The following is a 21,502-nucleotide window of genomic DNA, read 5'->3' on the forward strand; positions in this document are numbered from 1 at the left end:
GCACTGTCAGCACAGAGTCCACTAAGTGCTTGAACTGACAAACTGTAAGATCATGACACAAGCTGAAACCAAGAGTCAAGGGCACTTAACTGAGTGAGCCACCCATGAGCAACCTCCTAACCTTTCTCCTCACTCATGTGGGAAACCATTACTCCCTGACCAGTGACCGTACTAAGGAGTTGGAATGATGTTATGCCTATATGTTCAGAATAATTCAGTCTCATGTCTCAAGTCCATGATTTGCAGCCAATAAATCATTCCAGTACCAGGCAGTCTGCCCGAGAAGCCAGTATCACAATAGCTAGAGAAATAGGAGAGCTACTTAGTAGGATGTGGGCTTTGTGCGTATTCAGTTAGTACTTTTTCTCCATTTTGTCTTCAGCAAGTCACTGGAAAAGCTAGAATTCATTTAACAGTGACTCTCTTTATCCCTAGATGCTTGAGTCTTCAGGATTTGGTAACTTCACCTTGCCCATTTCCTTCCATTGTATTTTATACTAGCTTTTTCCTTATCCTTTTAGGATTATGAGGTTTGATAGAGTTTTTGAGCAATAAATGGCATTTTTAAGCTTTCTAATTTGCTTAGAATCTTAATGCAATTTAAGTAGGAAACAAATTTGCATTGGGAGGTTTAAGCCCACAATTCAGAAAAATCTTTTTTAATCTTTATTTACAAATAGTTCGTAAGTTTTACTTACATTTAAGAGAAAAAGGATGCTTTAGAAGAATTCCTTCAACATAGTCCTGAATGGCGTGAACAGACTTTGGGTTTGAATCATTATAATGTGTAAATGCAGAGTCTGAACTTTCCTTAGGAGTTGCTCATTGCTCTCCGTAGCTTTCGAGATTCAATTGTTAGGACTTCTAGTGATCAAATACCGGGCCGTACACCAGTTGAAGAAGACTCTTCCTGTGGGTTGAGTCACCTGTGTTGAGGGAAGAGGTGGGATTGGAGATTGGGCTGGTGGGGAAGGGGGATTTGTCTGTGTGAGGCTATAGAACGTTCAGAAAAGACTGCTGTGAAGGATTTAGAAACTACGGCCCAGGAAAGAAAACTGTTAGCAAGATTAGCTGGGGCTGGCAAACAAAATTCCGTAGACTGGGGTGGTTTAAATAGCAGACATTCAATTCTTTCCATCCTGGAGGCGAGAACATCCAAGATCGTGTTAACCAGCAGATTCTGTATCTGGTGAGAATCCTCTTTCCTGGTTACAGTTCTCACTGTGTGCTCGTGTGGCCTTTCCTTGATGCGTGCCTTTGGAGAGAGATCTCTCGTATATCTTCCTCCACCATACTACTGACCCCTTCTTAGGGGCCCACCCTGAAGATCTTCTCTAAACTTAATTACCTCCCAAGCCCGCACCTCCAAATACCATCACATTGGAGGCTTCAATATATGAATTCTCGGAGAACATCAACATTCAGTCCGTGACACCAAAGCGTATGATTTGAAACGCCCTGGTAGACTCTTAAGAAAACTAGATTATTAGGGATACGTTATTTGTCAGCACTACTTTGTACATTCCAGAGTTTGCCCTGATAGGGATGTCAGTCTTTGTAGTTCATAGTGAGCCTGTGTTGGTTTGGTCCCCATCCCTGAAGAGACTGTTGGCTGTCCCTGTAGTGCATCAGATTGGGTGGCCTCTAAGTAGCTTTATTCTCAAGTTGGTATCGTACTGAGATGCAGAAACTCTCCCTTCTGGTAATCATGTAGGATACCATTTACAGGTGTAAGAAAAAGATCTCTTCATTATGAGAAGAATTTTGGCAAATTATAGGCAAGAAAGGAAGAAATTGATTTTGAAAGGCACAGAGCCCCCCCCTTAACTTGGCAGTAATCTTTACCTGGCAGCGTTTAATGTGAAATCACTCTGGCCAGAGAATAATCTTATTAGACTTTAATTAAAAGCACAAGGTGGGTCTTCTTCCCCCCCCATCCCCGTTTCCTTATCTGTCTTCCTCTTTTTTTTTCTTCTTTTTAAAATCTTTCTCCCCTGTTTCCTTCTATTTCTATGTTCTCCCTCTCCCTGCTTCTTCTGCCCACCATCATCCTTTAACATTTAAAATGTTTTTGGCTTGGCTGATCCCTCTGGATAGAAACTGAGCTGAGCAGGATATTGATTACCAAATATGGTATTGCTGCTAAAGATGTTAGAGGAATGTGGCTTGTATTCTAAGCCTCCGGCCTCTGAATAAGCTGCCAAACAAATTAGGTCATTTTAACTTCTGAGCTTGCCTTTTTTTTTTTTTTTTTTTTTTTTTTTTTAATAAGGAGCTGTGACTTTGATTTGGAACACGATGGTGGTGTTATTTTAGCTCCCAGGGAGAAGGGGTATGAAGAGGGGTCAGGAGTTGGGGAGACTTAAATTCAGCAGGTTTTAGGACACGAGCCGTCAGTCCAGGTGGTGTGAGAGGCGAACATGTTGTTCGGAGCCTCTGTTGACTCTGGAGCCCCACTGGAGGAGCTGAGACGTGAAATTCAGATGTGCAGTTTCATTGTCTGAGGCTAGAAGCTCCAGAGGACCGCTGACAGGTCCCAGGATGCTCTTCTCGCGCTACAAGGGCCTGGACCACAGTGCTCTGGGTTAGGAAAGGTCCTTCTTTGGGAAGCAACAAGTACAATAAAACTTGGTTTCAAAAAAAATAAAATAAAAAATGTTCCTTCTTCACACGAAGGTTGGTGGAGTTTAGTGCCAGGGAGGACACCCTGACATTGATGGCAGACTGACAGACTGCTGCTATGTGTAGCTGATGGGGTGTCTTGTGAATAGGCACAGCACACCGTTAGCCAGGGACTGCACTTGTCTCTCCGCAAAGACCACAGCTCTTTGGGTCCATATTTGGAAATACTTATTCTGTTGTGATCCTAGCTTTTCGATAGCGTGAAATGCTCTCATGTAGAAGCGGATGAAAGCAGACTCTGCTTCAGAATGTGCCTTACTCTTTTTCCTCGTACAGGTCCTTGGCAAGATAATACTGAGGTTTCTTAAGTTAAAACGAAATCAAAACTGAGGAAGTTAAGGAGAGAATTTCTTTTTACATTTCTTAACAACTGGCACCCTCTTTTTGGATTTTGTTGTTGGTTAGGGCTGTGCACAATGGATTCCCTCTCCTCCCTACCCCGTTTGCCACCTTCAGTTGGTCTCTTCTTAGAGAATGGATAAATCAGGCTCACAGATTCCACCCACTGCAGGATGTCTGTAGGTCAGGGCTCTGTAACTTTTGTTGTATCTCCCTGAGGACCTCTCTTTCCTCCTTATTTCTCTTACTGCAGTTAACGGTCCAGTCACAGGCTCTTTGTCCCATCTTTGGAGCTGAACCTGTAAAGCTCAGAGTTGTTCATCCTGGTCTACAGAGTCTGAGATATTTTTACTAATTTCTTGTGGATATTGCTCCGACTTTTCTTCAAGCTAATTAAGTAGGATGGGGACTTTGGGGCCTCCAAGCTCACATGTACACTACATGGAAAACCCGTGTTGTTAGGATACTCATTTCCAGACATCCACCCTCTTTCCAGAGCGTACTGTGCAGACAGACATGGGACCTAAGCCTCTTTTGGATGCCCATTTATATACTATCGTGGGATAGCTTTTTGTTACTATTGTTGGGGTCCAGAATGCATAGCACTGGAAAATAGGTAGGAGGTTATTTGTTTTGCTTAATAGTGGAAGCATTCTTGAGTGGTGGGAGGGTTTCAAAATAAATTTGTGTTGGCCCTAAATCTTGTATGTTTTGTTTTAGGTTAGCTGTAATAATAGTTAATATAGTTAACCCTCCCTTTGGCCCATATAATCTGTTTTAGCTAACCATGTAGCTAATAAGTCAGCTGTAATCAAAACTAGGGTGTTACGACCTCAAGACATTAAGATTTTTATATAAGTTTATTAGCTAACTGGAATTAAATCATGCTAGTTACATTGAAATCTTTAATCTTAGCCTCTGTTTTAGTGACTCAGTACTATCATGTATCACCTTGATGAAAGCCCTCTAGTTAAAAAGAGAGGGGAATTTTCTCTCTATATAAGTGATTAAACTAAGGCGTTGAAGAAAAACATTGTGTTAAGTCAGTGTCAGAACGCTAGTCAGGGCCTGGATCTCCATGATTTCCAGTATTGTACAGAGCCTTATGTTAATTGTTTTTATTGGTAGCCATTAATTGAAGTTTTTATGCTAGGAATTTGCTGTTCTATATTTAAAACTTGAGCCGGGGGGGGGGGGCGCCTGGTGGTTCAGTTGGTTAAGCATCTGACCTAGGCTCAGGTCATGAACTCATGGTTCACGAGTTTGAGCCTTGTGTTGGGCTCTGTGCTGGCAGTGCGGAGCCTGCTTTGGCTCCTCTGTCTCCCTCTCTCTACTTCTCCCCCCCTTGTTCGTTCTCTCTCTCTCTCTCTCTCTCTCTCTCTCTCTCTCTCTCTCTTCCACTCCCTCTCCCTCCCCTCCCCCTCTCTCTCAAAAATAAACTTTAAAAAACACCAAAAAAAAAAAAAGACAAAATACTTGATCCTGAAGGTTTTTATTTAAGAAAAATAGTTGATGAAACATGTAACTAATTTTTTTAATTAGGTTAACAAAATCTCCCCTGACTTTCTGGACTGTTGTATTTCAGGTTTTCATGTATTATGTGTAAGTAGTGAGAACGAGGGCTCTTGCTAACCTTTTGTCCTGATAGGCCAGGATTTACTGGTGTGTTTATTTTGTCACCATTCCGGTTTGACTCTAAGGAAATGAAAACATCTTCCATTTGTTCTTTATTTCCAAAGGGCATCCGCTTCGATCCTGAAATTCCGCAAACACTACGACTAGAGTTTGCTAAGGCAAACACGAAGATGGCCAAGAACAAACTAGTAGGGACTCCAAACCCCAGTACTCCTCTGCCCAACACTGTACCTCAGTTCATTGCCAGAGAGCCATGTAAGTTGATCTACTTTTCATTTAAAAAAAAATAAACAAGAATTGTTGGTGTGTTGCATGTTAAATAACACATAGGACATAATGCTGGATGAGTGTCATTTTCCAATTCTTTGAAGAGGCTGTCTATTCTTGCTGTCCTAGTTCCAAATACAGCAATCTTATTCATGATTGGATGCCCTAAAAGGTGGTTCAGCTGGATTAGAACTGTAACTACTGCAGAATTTCATCTGATGTGCTGTAGCTTTCCTTAATGTCATCTCAACCTTATTGTAAGGGTGTTCATTTTGCTTGAGGGCATAATCCCTTTTTTGTTATAACCCCCATCCCTGGAAGTGAGAGTTGGTTCTCGGCATTGTACTTCATTTGTTGAAGAACATCAGTTCTGTGGCTTGGGAAAGTAGAATATTAAAAGTGAAAGAAGCAGATACTAAGTTCTATTTTTGAAAACAGTTGAGCCCATAAATCTAGAGGGAACAGTAAACACAAAGAAGTTATATATTGGAACAATCAGTTCTAGGAAACCAATACTGATAAATTTAAGGAAATTTAGGGCTTCCTGTTATAAATTAATTGGGTAAGGACACTAACTAACTGCTAAACAAGTGTTTTACCCCACCTAATGAGCTTATTCCCTTAAATGGCCAGGCTACAGTTTTGCCTTTGATTGAATAACTTGAAAAGATTGTCTTAATTTTCTTTCTCAGACTGAATCAGTAGCTTAAGTGAGGCATGAGGATAGGCCTTAACTTTTCCTTTCATTTCGTAGCCATATGTGATTTAATATGGCAGGGCATTCAAGGAATCCAAGTGACTTGCTGTTATTTGGAATATTTTTGCCCTATCATCCTTGATCTTCTTTCCCAACCACATGATCTTGATCTTCCTCCTGCTTTCTTTGTCAATACGTTTCGAATTTTCTTATTGAAATTCAAGGGCACATGAGTTCCCCCCCCCCCCCCATGTTGTGTGTGTCAGATTTAATCGGGTTATTATGGAAGTTACAGTCATCCTGTAGCCATGTAACTCTTGAGAAGGCTGCCGCTTGTCAGTGGAAACTAACAGATAAGAGTTTTCTCCCCCAGCATATTCTAAAATTTTTCTGTGAGGCCATAAGTCATTATAGAGAAAATGTTCTGTTCTTCAATGTCCTAGGGAAACCTAAAACCTTTTCTAAACAAAAGTTTCATCTTAGGATACAGGTACACTGCCAGAAGACGAGTGGACATTTCTTACATGATTCTGTGTCCTTACAGCATCTAGTTCATAACCTTTTGTATATTACATGTATTTAATAAATGTTAATTGCAGTGGTAAGTGGATAGATTAGTATTTTAATTTGGCCATTTGCAGAGTTATTCCATTTGTATGCCTCTTCATTTCCTTCTGAAATTTCTTCTCTCTTTAGATATCAGGAAAGTTTTAGTAAGATACCTTGATTTGGAAGAGGTAACCTCAAGTACCTCTTTAGTTTTCTAGTAGATTTGCTGCCTCAGATCTAAGAGTGCTTTGAAAAGATTAATTTATACAGCAAATATAATGCTGGCAATATTTAATCCTTTCAATTCTTCATTGACTGCTTTCATTCTGGAACCTCAGTTTTTTGTTTTGTTTTTAATCTGCTATAAAAGCTCTGTGAAATTGGCAGCCAGAGAGGTGATAGCCAGTTCACAGCAGGGTACCCAGAAGCAGCAGAGGCAGAAAACTGGACATCCACAAGTCCCTGAAGTTGTAGGAGAGCTTGGAGCGGAGTTTAGGACACCGCTTCAGCCAGCTCTACCCACTTCCCTTGCTTGGAAACAAAACAGCTCAGAAGTGGTCAGATAGTTTCCATGGCACGGTCAAAACTTGCCTGGGCTGCCCGTGGCAAAACAAACATGAGGGTAAAAAAAAAAAATCCACACACCAGTATATACTTGAGAAAATAAAAGTTATCATGGTATCTCTTAATATGGCTCCTTTTTACAACACAGGGGCCTTGATAAACGGCAATTCCACCCTGACTCAGATCAACCTTGTCATCGATCGCACTTCCGTCTGGGAATCATGAATTTCCCTGTCACTTATGCTGAATTGTTTTCCTGCGAGCACACTGTGGACTAAGAACACTGTGGTGTGGTTCTTCACTGGCAATTCCAATTGACCCGTGCCTGTGATTGGTGTTCAAGGTGTGGTGGTCAGTTCAGCCACTGTTAGGCGTAGACTGCAGTGGAATCTTTGAATTGTGCGACTGGAAAGACCCTAAAGGCTTCTCTGTATAGACTGTGAGAGACGTGTTTTGTTGTTGTTGTTGTTTGTTTATTTTGAGAGAGAGAGAGGGAGAGCGTGAGAGAGAATCCCAAGCAGGCACCACACTATCAGTGTGGAGCTGGAATCGGGGCTCAAGCTCATGAACTATGAGATCATGACCTGAGGCGAAATCAAGAATCAGACTCTTAACCAACTGAGCCATCCAGGTGCTCCAAGAGAGAGGTTTTCTTAATGTTTCTTTCAGTTGATGTTTTTATATAGTTGTGGCTAAAACGTGCCTATTGCCATCATTAAAGGAAGAATGGGCAAGATTTGATTATACAACAAAGAGTTTACTTGAACTCTCATTTCTCAGATACCTGTTGAACTTTAAGGACTATTCAGTGTGCTAGACATTGGGGAAGAAGGAGACTGGTTGGTGTCTTAAAAAACCTATCAGTCCAAGGGATCGGTGGTGGTCAACATTGTCAGGAAACTTGGCCCATATAAAGGGTATAAGAAACTTTTTGCAGCTTAGTCTAGATTGGCCCAAATCAGACTGCCTAATTCGCTGAGCACCTGCTCTGTTTGCATAGAGGATGGGAAATGAGAAAACTAGCTGCGGCACTTGCCAAGGCAGGTAATGGCCTTGAAGTGGAGAACCTTGGCCTTAGACGCAAAGATGTCAGTAAGGGTTCTGGATCTGCCAGTCCTTGTGAAGCTGTGTGACCTTGAAGAAAAACATCGAGGCTTGCTGTGTTATTCCTGTTCCCGTGGCTATCTAATGGGAATAATACCTTCTTCACGGGGCTGTTAGAGCGAAATAAAACAAGGTCCTAAGATTGTGTTGAGCAATAAATGGGTGTAATATGTAGAGTACCAGGCAAACATAAAGTACAATCTTAATTTAAAAAAACACATGGATTGGCTTTTCTTTCTTAATAGTTAAAAAAAGAATAGGTATTGATTTTCTGAGGCATCATCACTGACTATAACCAGTTGTCTTTGCAAATTAGGAGAAAGGATGAATGACAGTCCTATACGATCCCAGGAAAGTATAGTATACTTTACTAATGAAGTTGGAACTTCTTATTCCCTTGTATGTGATAAAGTAAGAAAAATACTGTGAGAAAGTAGGAAGGAAGGGATATAGGAGATTAATAAATTATATAAAACTCTGCTGGGTTATGCATTTGCTTGTACAGGAAAGTAGTGTTCTGTAGTGTAAGAACTCCACTTTGGAGCCGAAAACAGGGCAAATCACTGTCCCTGACTTTCGTTCCTACCTTTAAAATGATGTACCAGACACTGCCAAGCATTTTACATGAATAATCTCATTGGATATGTATTAGCACTGTTGTGCAGTTGAAGAAACAGGCTTTGGGGGGGATCCAGTAATTTTGAGGTTACACCGTCATCAGGCATTATGGGTTGAATTGTGTCCTGCCAAAATTCCTATGTTGAAACTTCAACCCTGAGACGCTCCAGATGTAAGTGTATTTGGAGATGAAGTCTTTAAAGACATGATTAAATTAAATGGGGCCATTAGGGTGGGCCCTAAGTCAATATGACTGGGTTCCTTGAAGAAAAAGACGCTGGCGATGTGTTCACACAGAGAAAAAGTCAGGTGAGGACATAGTAAGAAGGAGACCGTCTGCAAGTCAAGTTACAGAGGCCTCAGGAGAAGCCAGACCTGCCCCCACCTCAGTCTTCGAACTTGTAGTCTCTAGAACTGTGAGAACATGCATACCACACAGTCTGTGGTATTGTTACAGCAGCCCGAACAAAGACATCAAGTGGTAGAACCTGGAGTTAAATTCTGATCTGTTACTTTTTACTTTTGTCCCTTTGGTCTAGTTACTTAACCTCTCTTGGTTGTGTCATCTCTACAATGGGAGTCATAGTTACACCTACCCATAAGGTTGTGAGGATTAATAACACAAGAGGGCCACATTCACAAGAGTGAATACTCTGTGACTATGTGCATGTAAAAACATTTATGTTGTGCCTTCTATTCCTCATAGTTGAGATGTAGTTTTCCTGCATTTGTATATTCTGCATCTAGCACTTAGATTTCTAGGTGAAACAGGTAAATTAAGAATGCTACAGATTTTTATTTTATGCTTTTTCATTTGGAACTTTAAAAATTTAGTGTTATTGAGGCATGATAGGGAAACGAGAAAATGCACATATTTAAAGTATCTATTTTGATTAGATTTGTCATAGTACAGAGGGAATTTAGTTGACTCCATGCTGTTGGTCTGTTTGCACTGCTTGTGACATACCGTGTTATAGTGGCTTTAAAGGTGGAGGCAGCCAGGACGCACAGAGCTTCTACTCAGACAGATTTTACCCATTCACCTTGAATTTTATGCAGCATGTATCAAAAGGCTCTAGAACTTTGCAGTAATTCAGATTCCTGTAGTCGAACCCCAGGGATTCTGATTCTGTGGGTGTAGTCTAGGACTTATGCTCTGTATTTTTAAAACCTCTTGGGGTGGCTCTGATGCACAGTCAGATTTGAGAATCCCCAGCAGAGCAGGGAATTGGTAAAGTTAGATTCTCCTCCTGCTCACTCCTCTGTTTCCCTTCTCTCCCTCCCTCCCCACGCCCCTGCAAAAATAAAACATGCCTCTATTAAATCAATACTCTAATTAAATACCTGGTAAGCACATAATCCCTTGGTCAATAATCAGACCACTTCCTTGATTTCTACCCTACCATTTATCCAGTAATGACCCTGGCTATGTGGAAGTGGATTTTCTGTCTCATGTCTGAAAAGATCGAATGAAAGTTCAGAAAACTTCCAATGCTTAGCAAGTGCCCTTCTGCTTCTGGGGACAACACTCCACAAGCCTAAAATCTGTTAATTTTCGCCTTGGTGGGATGGGGCCACTCAGGGCCTGATCTGAAGCTCCATGTGCCCAAGGAACAGAGCCAGGGAACCTGCATTTTCCAAGCGGCCTACACGGCACGTGCCGTTTGAAAGCGCTGTCCCGTTCCCAGCTCTGCTCTGACAGTGTGCAGGGGGGTGCCTCCCAGTGCGGGGTGCTGCTGTGTGCCCACGCCTGCTCTCCATGGTGGGGTCATTTAGAAGGCCAGTGACTGGGCCCGAGGAGCATCTGATCCAGCTGTTCAGAGGCAGGGAAGGTGAAGACAACGTTGCAGGTGTTCGGTGGGGATGAGGGCAAGACTGTCTTGTTGTGAAAAGCAACTGCCGTAAAGGCATTAGGTGGCTGAATCAGTTAAGCGTCTGACTCTTTGTTTCTGATCAGATCGTGATCTCACAGTTCCGTGGTTTCAAGCCCTGCATCAGACTCCACACTGACATTGTGGAGCCTGCTTGGGAATCTGTCTTTCTCTGCCCTTCCCCCCCTCAAGTTGTATCTGCCTCTCTCAAAATAAATTAATTAAAAAAAACCCAATTTCCTTAGATTTTTGTGTTTTATATTTCATAATACAAATACTTTGTTTATTCTGATGATAGGAGGAAAGTTTCCGTTTCCTCTGCTTCTCAGAGGGAAAAAAATTCCAGCAGGAATAGGAAAATATAAAGAAGAAAATAAAAACCATCCAGTTCTGCTAGAGATAACCTTTGTTAACATTTTGGTGTATAGTGTCTCTATCCAGTTTTTGAATTTCAAAATCATTTAACTCACCCCTTTACCTTTAAGGTAAAATTCTGATGCTCAGGGAGATTAAATGGCCCTTCAGAGCCAAAAATAATGTCTAGGCTCTCCCAGCCCTTTGCCACAGCCTGTAGGGTGCTAATTGATGGTGACACAGATGCCTTCCTAGAATGGGAGCAGGAGCAGTGGTGGGAGACCCTGGTCCCGAGGGCGCACAGCCCGCTGCTGGCTGCTGGAATTCAAGTAGTTGGTTGAATGATCGCAGCCTTTTATTAAATGGATGGGGAAGAAAGCAAGCAGCCGTTTATTGACCTACTGTTCTACTCCTTCAGGAAGTGTGGTAAGTACCTATTTTCCACCTATGGAAGCAGAGTAACTTGCCTGAGGTCTCACAGCTCATTTTAGGCCTCACTGCGTCACACTCCTAACAGCCGCCAGGTGCTTTGGCTGTAGTTGTTTTTAAGGTATTCCTTCAGGGTGCTTTAAACTCACTTAAGCCTTTGAAGATGATTTTTTTTTAATCTCTTAATTTAGAGAAAGTGATCCTGGTGGGGTGGGGGGGTGGGGAGAATGAATCTAAAGCAGGCTCCATTCTCAGTACCTAGTCTGACGCAGGTCTGATTCCATGACCTTGGGATCATGACCTGAGCCAAAATCAAGAGTCAAATGCTCCACCTACTAAGCTATCCAGTTGCTCCTTAAAGATGAGCTTATTAGAGACCCCGGATGCCTGTATCTGAGAAGGTTTCAGGGCAGGTCACTGCTCCACTGAAATTCAACCTTCCATATTATAATTCCACAGAGCATCAGATTTTGATGGCCAGGATTCATTAACTATAAAATGTATTCTTACCTAGTTGACCAAACTGACCTACTATATGGTTTTTAATATTTTTTTTGAGAGAAAGAGACACAGGCATGAGTGGGGGAGGGGCAGAGAGAAAGAGAGACATAGAATCTGAAACAGGCTCCAGGCTCCGAGCTGTCATCACAGAGCCTGATGTGGGGCTCCAACCCACAAACTGCAAGGTCATGACCTGAGCCAAAGTCGGAGACTTAACTGAGCCACCCATGCTCCCCTCACTGTTACCTTTTTTTTTTAAAGTTTGTTTGTTTTTTGTTTATTTTGAGAGAGAACAAGTGCTGAAGGGCCCGAGAGAGAGTTACATGTAGGCTCTGCACCATTGGCATGGAGCCTCATGTGGGGCTTGAACTCACTAACTGAAGTCATGACCTGGGCCAGAATCAAGATTCAGATGCTTAACCAATTAAACCACCCAGGCACCCCTTCAATATTATTGAAAACCTTGCCTGCTCCTTACATCAAGGATGTGTTTGAAAGACCTAGTCCTGCAATTGTTTGAAAGTAAAAATAACAAAGAAATAGGAATTGTCTAACTGGATACTGGGTCTGTTATTTAGGGAGATAAAAGATTTGAGTTGGAGGACAGGTATGTTGACTACATGTTCACAACCTGGGCTCATCTGCATTTGAGAAATAAGCCCCCTATGTCTTTTTTTTCTTGACTTGTCTCTTTATAAAATTATAGTTTCATTTCATTTTGTAAAATGACCATGTCCGATACATTTTATTGTTAGGGAAGGAAACCATAAATGAAATTTAAAGGGTTAAAAATCTGTTTTCCTACCCTTCAGGAAAAACCACTATTAATGTTATGTTGAATACCTTTCTACATACATTTTATACATATATGTATAAAAAATAGTGTCCGGTTATCTGGTTCTGTTTGGTTACGACATGTGGTCATACTGCCTTCACCTCACTTACCTCGTGACCAGTTTTTCACCCAGGACTGTATACCCAAAGCATTATTTTTAAGGGCTCTTCGTGTTGAAGGTGTGGAGGTGGTGGTGAAGGCCGGCAGTGCCTGCTGAGGAATTTTTTCTAAATTAATTGGTGGAGAGAGAGAATGGAAATTCTTGAGCATGGCAATCTCCTGTTTTAAGGAAGACTGCCCTTCCTTCAGCTGTCGGAAGCTGCAGTGAGGAGACAGGAATGGAAGAACACCATAAAATATCTTACGTAAAGGAAGAAATTCAGTGATGGTGAGGAAGGCAGGCCCTGGCCTGAGTTTTTTTCTTACTATGCCTTGAAATACCACTAGGAAATACCTTGGGGGAGGTGGTGCTTCTAGGAAGGAAGCGTCCCTTCTCCCCAGACCTTCATCCCACTTTCACTAAGTTTTGGGGAAAGAAATTGGTGGAAGTGAGACCACAAATTACTCTTTCACCTGTTTTTCTTACCCTTGTCCTTTGCTGGTAAAGGTTTTGATGGGGGTTGGGGGGGAGCCCAAATGCGAAAAGGAGGTTGTGGACAACAGCAGGAATGGGGAGTCTTTGGGCCATCAGAGCCGTGGGGAAGTAATAGAGGAGAGGGGCCAGGAGCGGGACACCAGGAGGAGACAGAGGCCACTGGCTGCTTGTGGCAAGGAGACCAGCGCATCAGAGTGTGGAAGGGGGGCTTGCACACTTGTGCTTGCATGGATCACGTGCTCATCCTGTCTTTGTTGTGGACCAGTCTGAAGCTACCTGGAGTGATGGTCACAGAAATATACCAATGCTTTCCACTCTGGGTGTGGAGACTTCATAATGATGGAGTGACCCACTGAGCCTGTCACCCCCAGTAACACCAGGCATTTGTGGGCCTGATTCTTACATCACAGAGACGAGCCCATTGTCCAGGATCAGGTCCTGGGGTTGGCACTCAGGATATATGTGAGGGCACCAGGTGCTTAGGCCCCTGGGCATTCTGAGAAATGAAAGCATGAGACAAAACTGCAGTTAGTGAGGACGGCAAAATACTTTTAGGAACCAAAATATCTTAATGCTAATTTCCACATATGTCCCACTCCGACAAAGCAAAAATCCTGTTTGCGTTTAAAAAAAATTGTACTACACCACACCAGTGTTTACAGCCCACCTTTTCCTCTGTCATCTCGAACCTGCACACATTCCTAGCTTTTGCTTAATGTATATAATTTTTAATAACTAAACAGTATTAAAGTATTTCTAGGTAATGGGTGTGGTAAGAATGGTTTTCATATATATCTGTGTTATGTGGGAGGTAAATTATAGCACTGTAGATCAGCAAGTCTGATCCAATTTATTTACAGTATAATGAGTAGCCTATCTTTGATTAGCAATGGCTGTTAACATTATGCTTTGAATTTGTTTCTTGTTTAATCATTGATTAGCCATAAACAAAGGCCTTAAGAACTCGGGAAGTCAAGTCTCCTTGGAAATCAGAGGATTCTTTTGTAATGCAAATAACTGCCCCAACTTTCATGTTTTGTAAACTCAAATTATTCATTATATCTGCAGATAAATGAAAGAATAAAGGAGTTAATTTAGTGGGACATTCCAGAAGAAACAGCTACCATAGACTTAATTCTTTGAAGGCTGTGTACTCTCCTCACTCTCCTAAAAAGAAAGCATTTCTTACTTTGCTAAAGTTTGATGCAGGCTCCCTGTTTCTTCCCTTCTTCCTTTTCTCACGCACTTGTAAATCCTTAAATAAAGAGATGCCTTTTCTTGTACAGCAATTCTCAAAGTATTTGTCTGCCAACATCAGGATGGTCTCTAAGACATTTTCAAGGAGTCCCCAAAGACTGAGTGGCTTATTTTTCTGTGTAGCAGTGGACGTAATTACTGGTACCTTAGCACATGTCAGGATGGTGGCACCAAACTGTACTAGTCATCGTTGTGCTCTGTTTAAAAAGCACCAGTTTCATCTAAGAATGTCCTTGTGGAGAAGGAAAAAATATTTTTATTCCATCTCTACTCTTGATTGCAAGGCACTTTACGATATTTTCAACAAAATGGGGAAGGTGCATATTATCATGCTAAAAATTAAAACAGGTCTCTAGCTCAAGTGGGTTGAACATCGACTCTTGATTTGAACTCAGGTCGTGATTCCAGGGTCTTCATTGGGTTCTGCATGGAGTATGGAGTCTGCTTGGGATTCACCGGCCCCACTTCCCTTTGACCATCTCCCTCACTTGTGCATGCTTGCTGCTCGGTTATTCTCAAAAAAATTTTTTAAAGAAATTTAAAAATTTTAAACAAATATTTACTAATTCATTTAAAAATATGACCTCCCTGAGATAGGTAGCTTGTAAAGGAAGAGGTATTTTAATAGCTTTTACAGGTAATTGTGGATATTCCTTGTTTACGTTACACCAAAAGATTTGTTGCATTTTGGAATCAACTTTATCCATGAACTTTTCATGTTGTTAAATTTCATTTCATGCATGATTTTATGATGTGACACATTGGTCCTTTGGAAAATACTGGGTCACTGAATTAGGCTGATCTTCCAAATGTCAACTCATTTTATTTATTAAAAGAGTTTCATTAATAATCACTGATCTCATCAGTGAGGCAATGTTTTCTTTTTCATATACTACAATCGATACAATACTTTGTAAGAGAATGAATTAAAAGCAGATAATAAGAACTCAGTTGTCTGTTACAGCAGATATTAAAGAGGTTTGCAAAAATGTAGAACTGAGGTTTATCCTTACTTGTTTTGGTATACTATGCAGTTGTTTTTTTGCAGAACGTATTTATCTTCATATGTAATGGGTTTGATTTTTTTAAATGAGTTGGTGAATGTTTTTAAAATTTGTTCTAGTTTTTAATATGATAGAACCATAGTCTGGGGGCATGGAAACCTGCATTTACCAGACAGCTACTATAGATTTGGGGCGGGTGATTAGTTTGCAGCAGCTGCGGACCTGGGTGGCTCAGTTGGTTAAGCGTCTAACCCTTGATTGCAACGCAGGTCATGAGCTCACATCTGGAGGTTCATGAGATTGAGCCCCACATCGGGCTCTCCACTGACAGTGTGGAGCCTGCTTGGAATTCTCTTTCCCTCCCCTACTCACCCCCTCTTTCTCTCTCTCTCTCTCTCTCTCTCTCTCTCTCTCTCTCTCTCAAAAAAAAAAAAAAGGAAAAAACCACAAGTGCTAAATGCTGATTGAGTTTGCAGCTTAAGCCCTGCAGAGCTAGACTGGAGGTCAGCAATGCCCTCCTCCCCAGTGCGAGGGGCCTGCAGGCTCACACGCCAGCCTCCCATTTGAGTAGGGACTTCTATTTATGCCACTTACTCTCTCGAGACCCTCCCAAGAATAGCTGCATACATGGTGGTTTAAAGAGCTGGATTATCTGTTTCCCATTCATTCTTGGGGAACTTCCTTGGGGGAGTGGATCTGGACGGAGTACCTTTCAAAACTGTTTAATCACCCCACCACACTCCCATTACCAAATGTAACACAAGTTGACTTCAAGAACCTTGGAAAAGATTAAAAGGTGGGGGCGGGGGTAGGGAGGTTAATGTTTTTAAAAGTTCCTAAACTAAGGACACATGCTATTAAATTCTGTTGTATTTCCTTTGTATTTTTTAACGTAACAGTTCTACAAATGAGTTATATTTTTAAATACAGAGGTTTAAGGCATCTTAAAAGTCATTGGTTTTTTAATAGTATAACAACTTTTATGTAATGTAATATCTGTCTTTTGTAATTGAACGCAGAAAGTTATCTCCCCTCCCCCATCCAGAGAACCTAAATTTTAACATTTGTGATGAATAGCCACACAAAGATACACCTCTTTATATTAGAGTCGGAATATGTGTCACATGCTTCTCTCATGCCTGTTTTCATTCTCTGCTCTAGGCCTCATTTTCCGTATCAGCAAATAGATAGTTGATCTGTAACAATGGAAAATCATGTAATCAAAGGTCTTTTCCTTGGGGGAAAACCAGCAAAAGCGTTTGGAGAGTAAGTGAAGTAAAAATCTCGAGCTCTTGGTGTAGTGCATGGAGCCGGTGCAAATACAGGCTCGTCGCCATCCTCCGTCTCATTCCATAGTGTGTGTAGCCGCGAGGGTTTTAGCGATCCCGAGAAACTGGTGGAGTTGGAGCCAGAAGCAGCGTCTTGGTTTGAACAAAATCTAATTAGCGGTTGGGGGTAAAGAAGCGTTAATTGTCTGTCTGTCTCGAGGTCCAGGAGATCAGGCTGGTCAAACATTAACAGCTCTGTACAGGAAATTATGGTGAGTTCCTGGTTCAGTTTTCTCACTTGAGTTTAGCAAACATTTGAGGGGAGGTGAGAGGGAAAAAAGCTGAGTGAGGTACAGCTCTGTTCTCGAGGTGTTTACACTTTCTGGGGGAAACCAGCCAGTAAACGACTGCCGTAGAGGGCAGCGCAGGTGCTTCAGTGGGGCCGTAGGTAGTGCTGTGTGCAGATGAGAATGCTGGGAATTAGGGAGATGGGAAAAGATCTCCTGGAGGTCTGTTGACCTCGTATCTGAAGATGGGAAACATTTCAGTAAGCAGAGAATATGCAGAAGTAACTGGGAGGTGGGGGTGGCTTGTGTGAAAGTGTAGGTAAGAAAGGATCAAAGAAGTGCTTGTGGTCTAGTGGGACTGGAGAGATGCACAGAAGGACGTAGAGGGTGACCATGCTGGACGCGGGGATGTGGCGCCAAATCCAGGGCATCCATAGAGATCAGGGGAATGGGATGAAACCCTTGCAGGTATTTTGTTCCTTCACAGGACACGTTGCACCAGCACAGTGCTCATTTCCGATAAGCATTTATGGTCTAAGCAAGGTGATAAAAGAGGCTGGATTGGGAGTGGAAGTTAAAATGACAAATACCTACTGTCTCACCAATTCTGTAGGTTAGAATTGCAGGCACAGGTTTCCTGAGTGAGTCCTCTGGTCATGGTCTCAGCTGAAGTTAATGTGTTGGCCGTGCTGCAGTTTCACCTTCTGAGCTCACATGGTTGCGGTAGATTTCAGGATCTTGAAGTTGCAGGTAATGGACTTCGAGTGATTTTTTTTTTTTTTAATCTGTCATCTACCTGAGCCATTGTCATGGGCCAATTACAGACCCGTATATATATTATTGCTAATCCTTCATAAAACCTGCAAGGCAGTATTGTCTCTCTCTGACAGATGGAGAAAAGCTTGCAGAGAGTAAGTGGAATGCTGTTTTGTTTTGGTTTTTTCCTTTCCTCATGGCAGAGAAAGATTCTGTGGTGGCTCTGCATACCTACTGTTCCTCACCCAGGAGGCTGAATTTACTTGTAAAGGAAAACCTTTATTAAAAAGTCTCATTACCCTGTGACCTGAAATATAGGGGCATGCGTGTTTGCATAACAACTGATGAAAACATTCCCTGGATGACTTGAGTCACCTACAGCTTAGGAGCCTTCTCGTGTCTCCTTGGCTACTTTACAGAAGAGACTTGGTTTTTGGCCACAACACAGATTGGTGTCTTGCAGATTTGTTTTATTTCTGTTTATTTCTATTGTTTTCAACATGCCAAAATATAGGAACAATCATATATTCAACTCCAGAAATCCATCGTTCATATTTAAGCGTTATCAGGATTACACCACAACTTGCTTTTTATATGCGTTCTTTCTCCTCCTCCTCGGCCTTTGGTAGTTGAACTGTTCAAACTAGATCCATATATTGCATTCAGTTGTGTCTCTTGAGAGTCTTTTCATCTAGAGTGGTCTCCTCCCGCCACCTCTCCCTTTTTTATGCTGTTGTTTTTGAAAAAAGTAAGCCATATTGAGAAAGCAGTCCTCCTGGACTGTTTCAGTTTGCTTCCTTTAGGTGTCTGTCTGCTGGTCTCTGTGTCCCCTTTATTCACTGCAAATTGAAAGGCTTGACCACACGTGAAGGGTTTGGTTAAGGAACCCGAGGCGGTGCTGTGTGCTTCGTGGGGTACTGCATCATGAAGTAACCGGTGTTTGGGTTATTCTGTGGCTGGTGACGCCGAGATGGGCCTGTGTTCAGGTGGTAGTTGGATGATGCCGTCCTTGTAAAAGTCCCTGTCAGCTTCACTTTCATGGCTTTATCCGTTCATCTTTACCGCGCTACTTGACTAGGGGTTGGAAAGACGGATTTTCCTAATTCTGTTCATTTACCCTGAAATAAAGTTAGTTAATTCATCACAAAAAAAGGTGAGGAGCAAAACAAATGCTTAATTCTTTCCTTTTATTGCCAGTTTTGAAGATGTGAGACTTGTGCCTGGTTATCTCTGTTTTGGGAGGCGGGGTGTAAGACTTCTTTTTCTGTCACTTTCCCTGTTTTTGCGTATCTTCATGAACTTGGGCTTCTGTATTTTCACAGTGTTTCCATGGACTGCATTCATTACTTCTCTGTGGGCGCAGGGTATCGTGGCATCTTTTTGGAAGGAAGGAAAGTCAGCCTCTGCAGGCGGGTCTTTGTAATCTCCATCATTCTTGTGGATGGTGGAGCCCTCCCGGCTGGTGGTTCAGGGCTGGTGGTGGTTCAGGACTGGTGCGTTGCACCTTTGTGTGTTTTTCAAGTACCTCAGTAGGACCTCTCATTCTTGGAGTACAGTGAGTTCCTTCAGCTACTGGATCAAAGCAACTTCTTAACCTATAGAAATGGCCACTATTACAACTTTGTCCAGGGTAAGATCTTCAGAAAATAGATCGGTGGGGTGTTTTGTTTTGTTTTAAATTTAGATTGCTTAATTAAGAACTACAGAAGAACACTGAGATTATTAGTGGTTGGATAGGATAGGGAATTTCCTTCTTAATTTAAAAATACGTGAACAGAAGAGTAATGAAAAAAGTTCTACATGCCCAATAACTTCTCCCAATTATTAAACTAAAAAATGGAAAGGTAGGACATGTAATAGAATGTTCACCAAAAAGAAATGAAATTTATTTCTTAAAATGTGTTTCTGAGTTATGCACATAAATGTAAGACAGACTGACCGGTGTTTCTGACTAGACGCTTTCAAAGTAAGTTCAGGGGACAGAAAGTTAAATATTTAGATTAGTGTGAAATGTTACTTTTGTAGCAGTGTGTCATTGATGGGAGTCTTCCTGGAACATGTCTCCTATGCTTGTTTTAACACTGACCTTGGTCCCTGGGAGGGAATGTATAGATGGGAAGATACTCGGTGATCTGGGTGGGTTTGTTAGACATTTTTTTCCTTTGTATAAGTCCTTTAGTTTCTCTGCAGTCTCTTTAATATCACTGAAAATTTGGTGACTTAAGACAGTACGGATCTGTCATTCCATTATGATCTATTTGGGTCCACTGACTTTTTCCCCCACAAAAGACTGCACACTTGAGTCTGAGGCTGAACTTGAGGCTTTCGTCTTGTGTTTGTGAAGAGTGGGCTGATTGCTTCAGTAAGTATGGTGCCAGGCACCGAGATGGAAACGCACTAGGCACTCTGTAGGAGAACGCCTGTTTTCCTGTCTCCCCTCAGCTGGGGATATTATCATATACAGATGGGTTCATTCTGTCTAATAGGCAAAATGGCTTAGCGTTTTAGTGATTTTTTAAAAATTTTTTTAATGTTTTATTTATTTTTGATAGAGAGACAGAGCATGGGGGGGGGGCGGCAGAGAGAGAAGGAGACACAGAACCAGAAGCAGGCTCCAGGCTCTGAGCTAGCCGTCAGCACAGAGCCTGACACGGGGCTCGAACCAGGAACATGAGATCTGACCTGAGCGGAAGTCAGAGGCTTAACCGACTGAGCCACTCAGGCACCCCGAGTGATTTTTAAATAAAATTAGTTTCTCATCAGATACTGAATGGTCATTTAATTTGAGAGCAATACTTTTCCATTTGTCCATACCTTTTTTTTTTTTTAAGATTTTATTATTAACTACCATCTGTACCCAGTGTGGGGCTTGAATTTACAACCCTGAGATTAAGAGTCATGTGCTCTACCAATTGAGCCAGCCAGATGCCCCTCACTTGTCTATTTCTTATTTTCGTTATTGGTATGTCTATGTAAGAAGAACAGTGCTTCCTTGACTAATGTGGTTAATTTTCAGTGGATAATTTTTTTCCTTGTTTGGTTGAAGGAGAAGATGGTAGTTCTGTGTTTTCTTTTTTCCCCTCCCCCTCAAAATTTTAATAATGTGAGCATCCCTCACAGCTGGTGGTTTCTCTTTAAAATAATGATGAATTCTGTGTTCTGCTTGACCTCACTGAGCTGTAGCGGGAATAAAATGAGATCATGTGCTTTGAAATATATTAAGCTCTTCACGATGGCATAATGGCACAGTGCTACGCCAGGAGGGCATGAAGCTCAAGGCTTAAGCATAGCATCATGTGGATTATCATTTGGAATGTGATTCCTCCAGAAATACCTTTTTTCTTTTCTTGGTTCCTGGCTGTTACAAAGTCCATAAATTGTATTACACTTAATAGAGATACAGATTGTGATATCATAACCCTGTCGTGGTCTGTTACTTTCAGGGCGTGGAGGAATGACCAATAACCAAGAGGATAGACAAAAGACAGTTCACATTTACAAGTTGACTGTTAATCTTGCTTTTCAGTGTTACCATTTTTAATAGTAATCTCCTAATTGTTTATTTTGAACTTTAACTTTCAAACATCCAAAAGTAGATTCTTAGCATGATGTTTTGCTGTTTTTAACAGTTTGTTGAATCAAGTTCCAAATCTATACCATCTTTAAATTTGGTTGGTCCCTTATAAAAATCTTTTATTCCCTTGTGGTTTATTTGCTGAGAAACCCAGACTGTTTGTCCTTTAATTTCTTAAAGTGTGGATGATGCTCACTGCATCTCTGTGGTGGTGTTTCGCATGGTCCTGTTTGTGAATTTTCTGTAAGTTAGTTACAGAGGCTTGGTCAGGTTCAGGTTAGGAGTGGGGGTGGAGGGCAATATGCATGTCCATCAG

General features: G+C 41.7%; 1 protein-coding gene across 6 annotated transcripts in view; it reads left to right on the forward strand.

The window, feature by feature from the left end:
* The window catches only part of RBPMS (RNA binding protein, mRNA processing factor), a 169,629-nt gene that overhangs the window by 102,748 nt on the left and 45,379 nt on the right, over positions 1 to 21,502 (forward strand). For all 6 annotated transcript variants that reach the window (XM_029935626.1, XM_029935620.1, XM_029935614.1 and 3 more), the window contains exon 5: positions 4,761 to 4,911. In XM_029935626.1, coding sequence (XP_029791486.1) covers positions 4,761 to 4,911 — 151 coding nt within the window. The remainder of the gene's footprint in view (positions 1 to 4,760; positions 4,912 to 21,502) is intronic.

The sequence above is a fragment of the Suricata suricatta genome, chromosome 1 (assembly GCF_006229205.1).
Source record: "Suricata suricatta isolate VVHF042 chromosome 1, meerkat_22Aug2017_6uvM2_HiC, whole genome shotgun sequence".
NCBI classification, from domain to species: Eukaryota; Metazoa; Chordata; class Mammalia; order Carnivora; family Herpestidae; genus Suricata; species Suricata suricatta.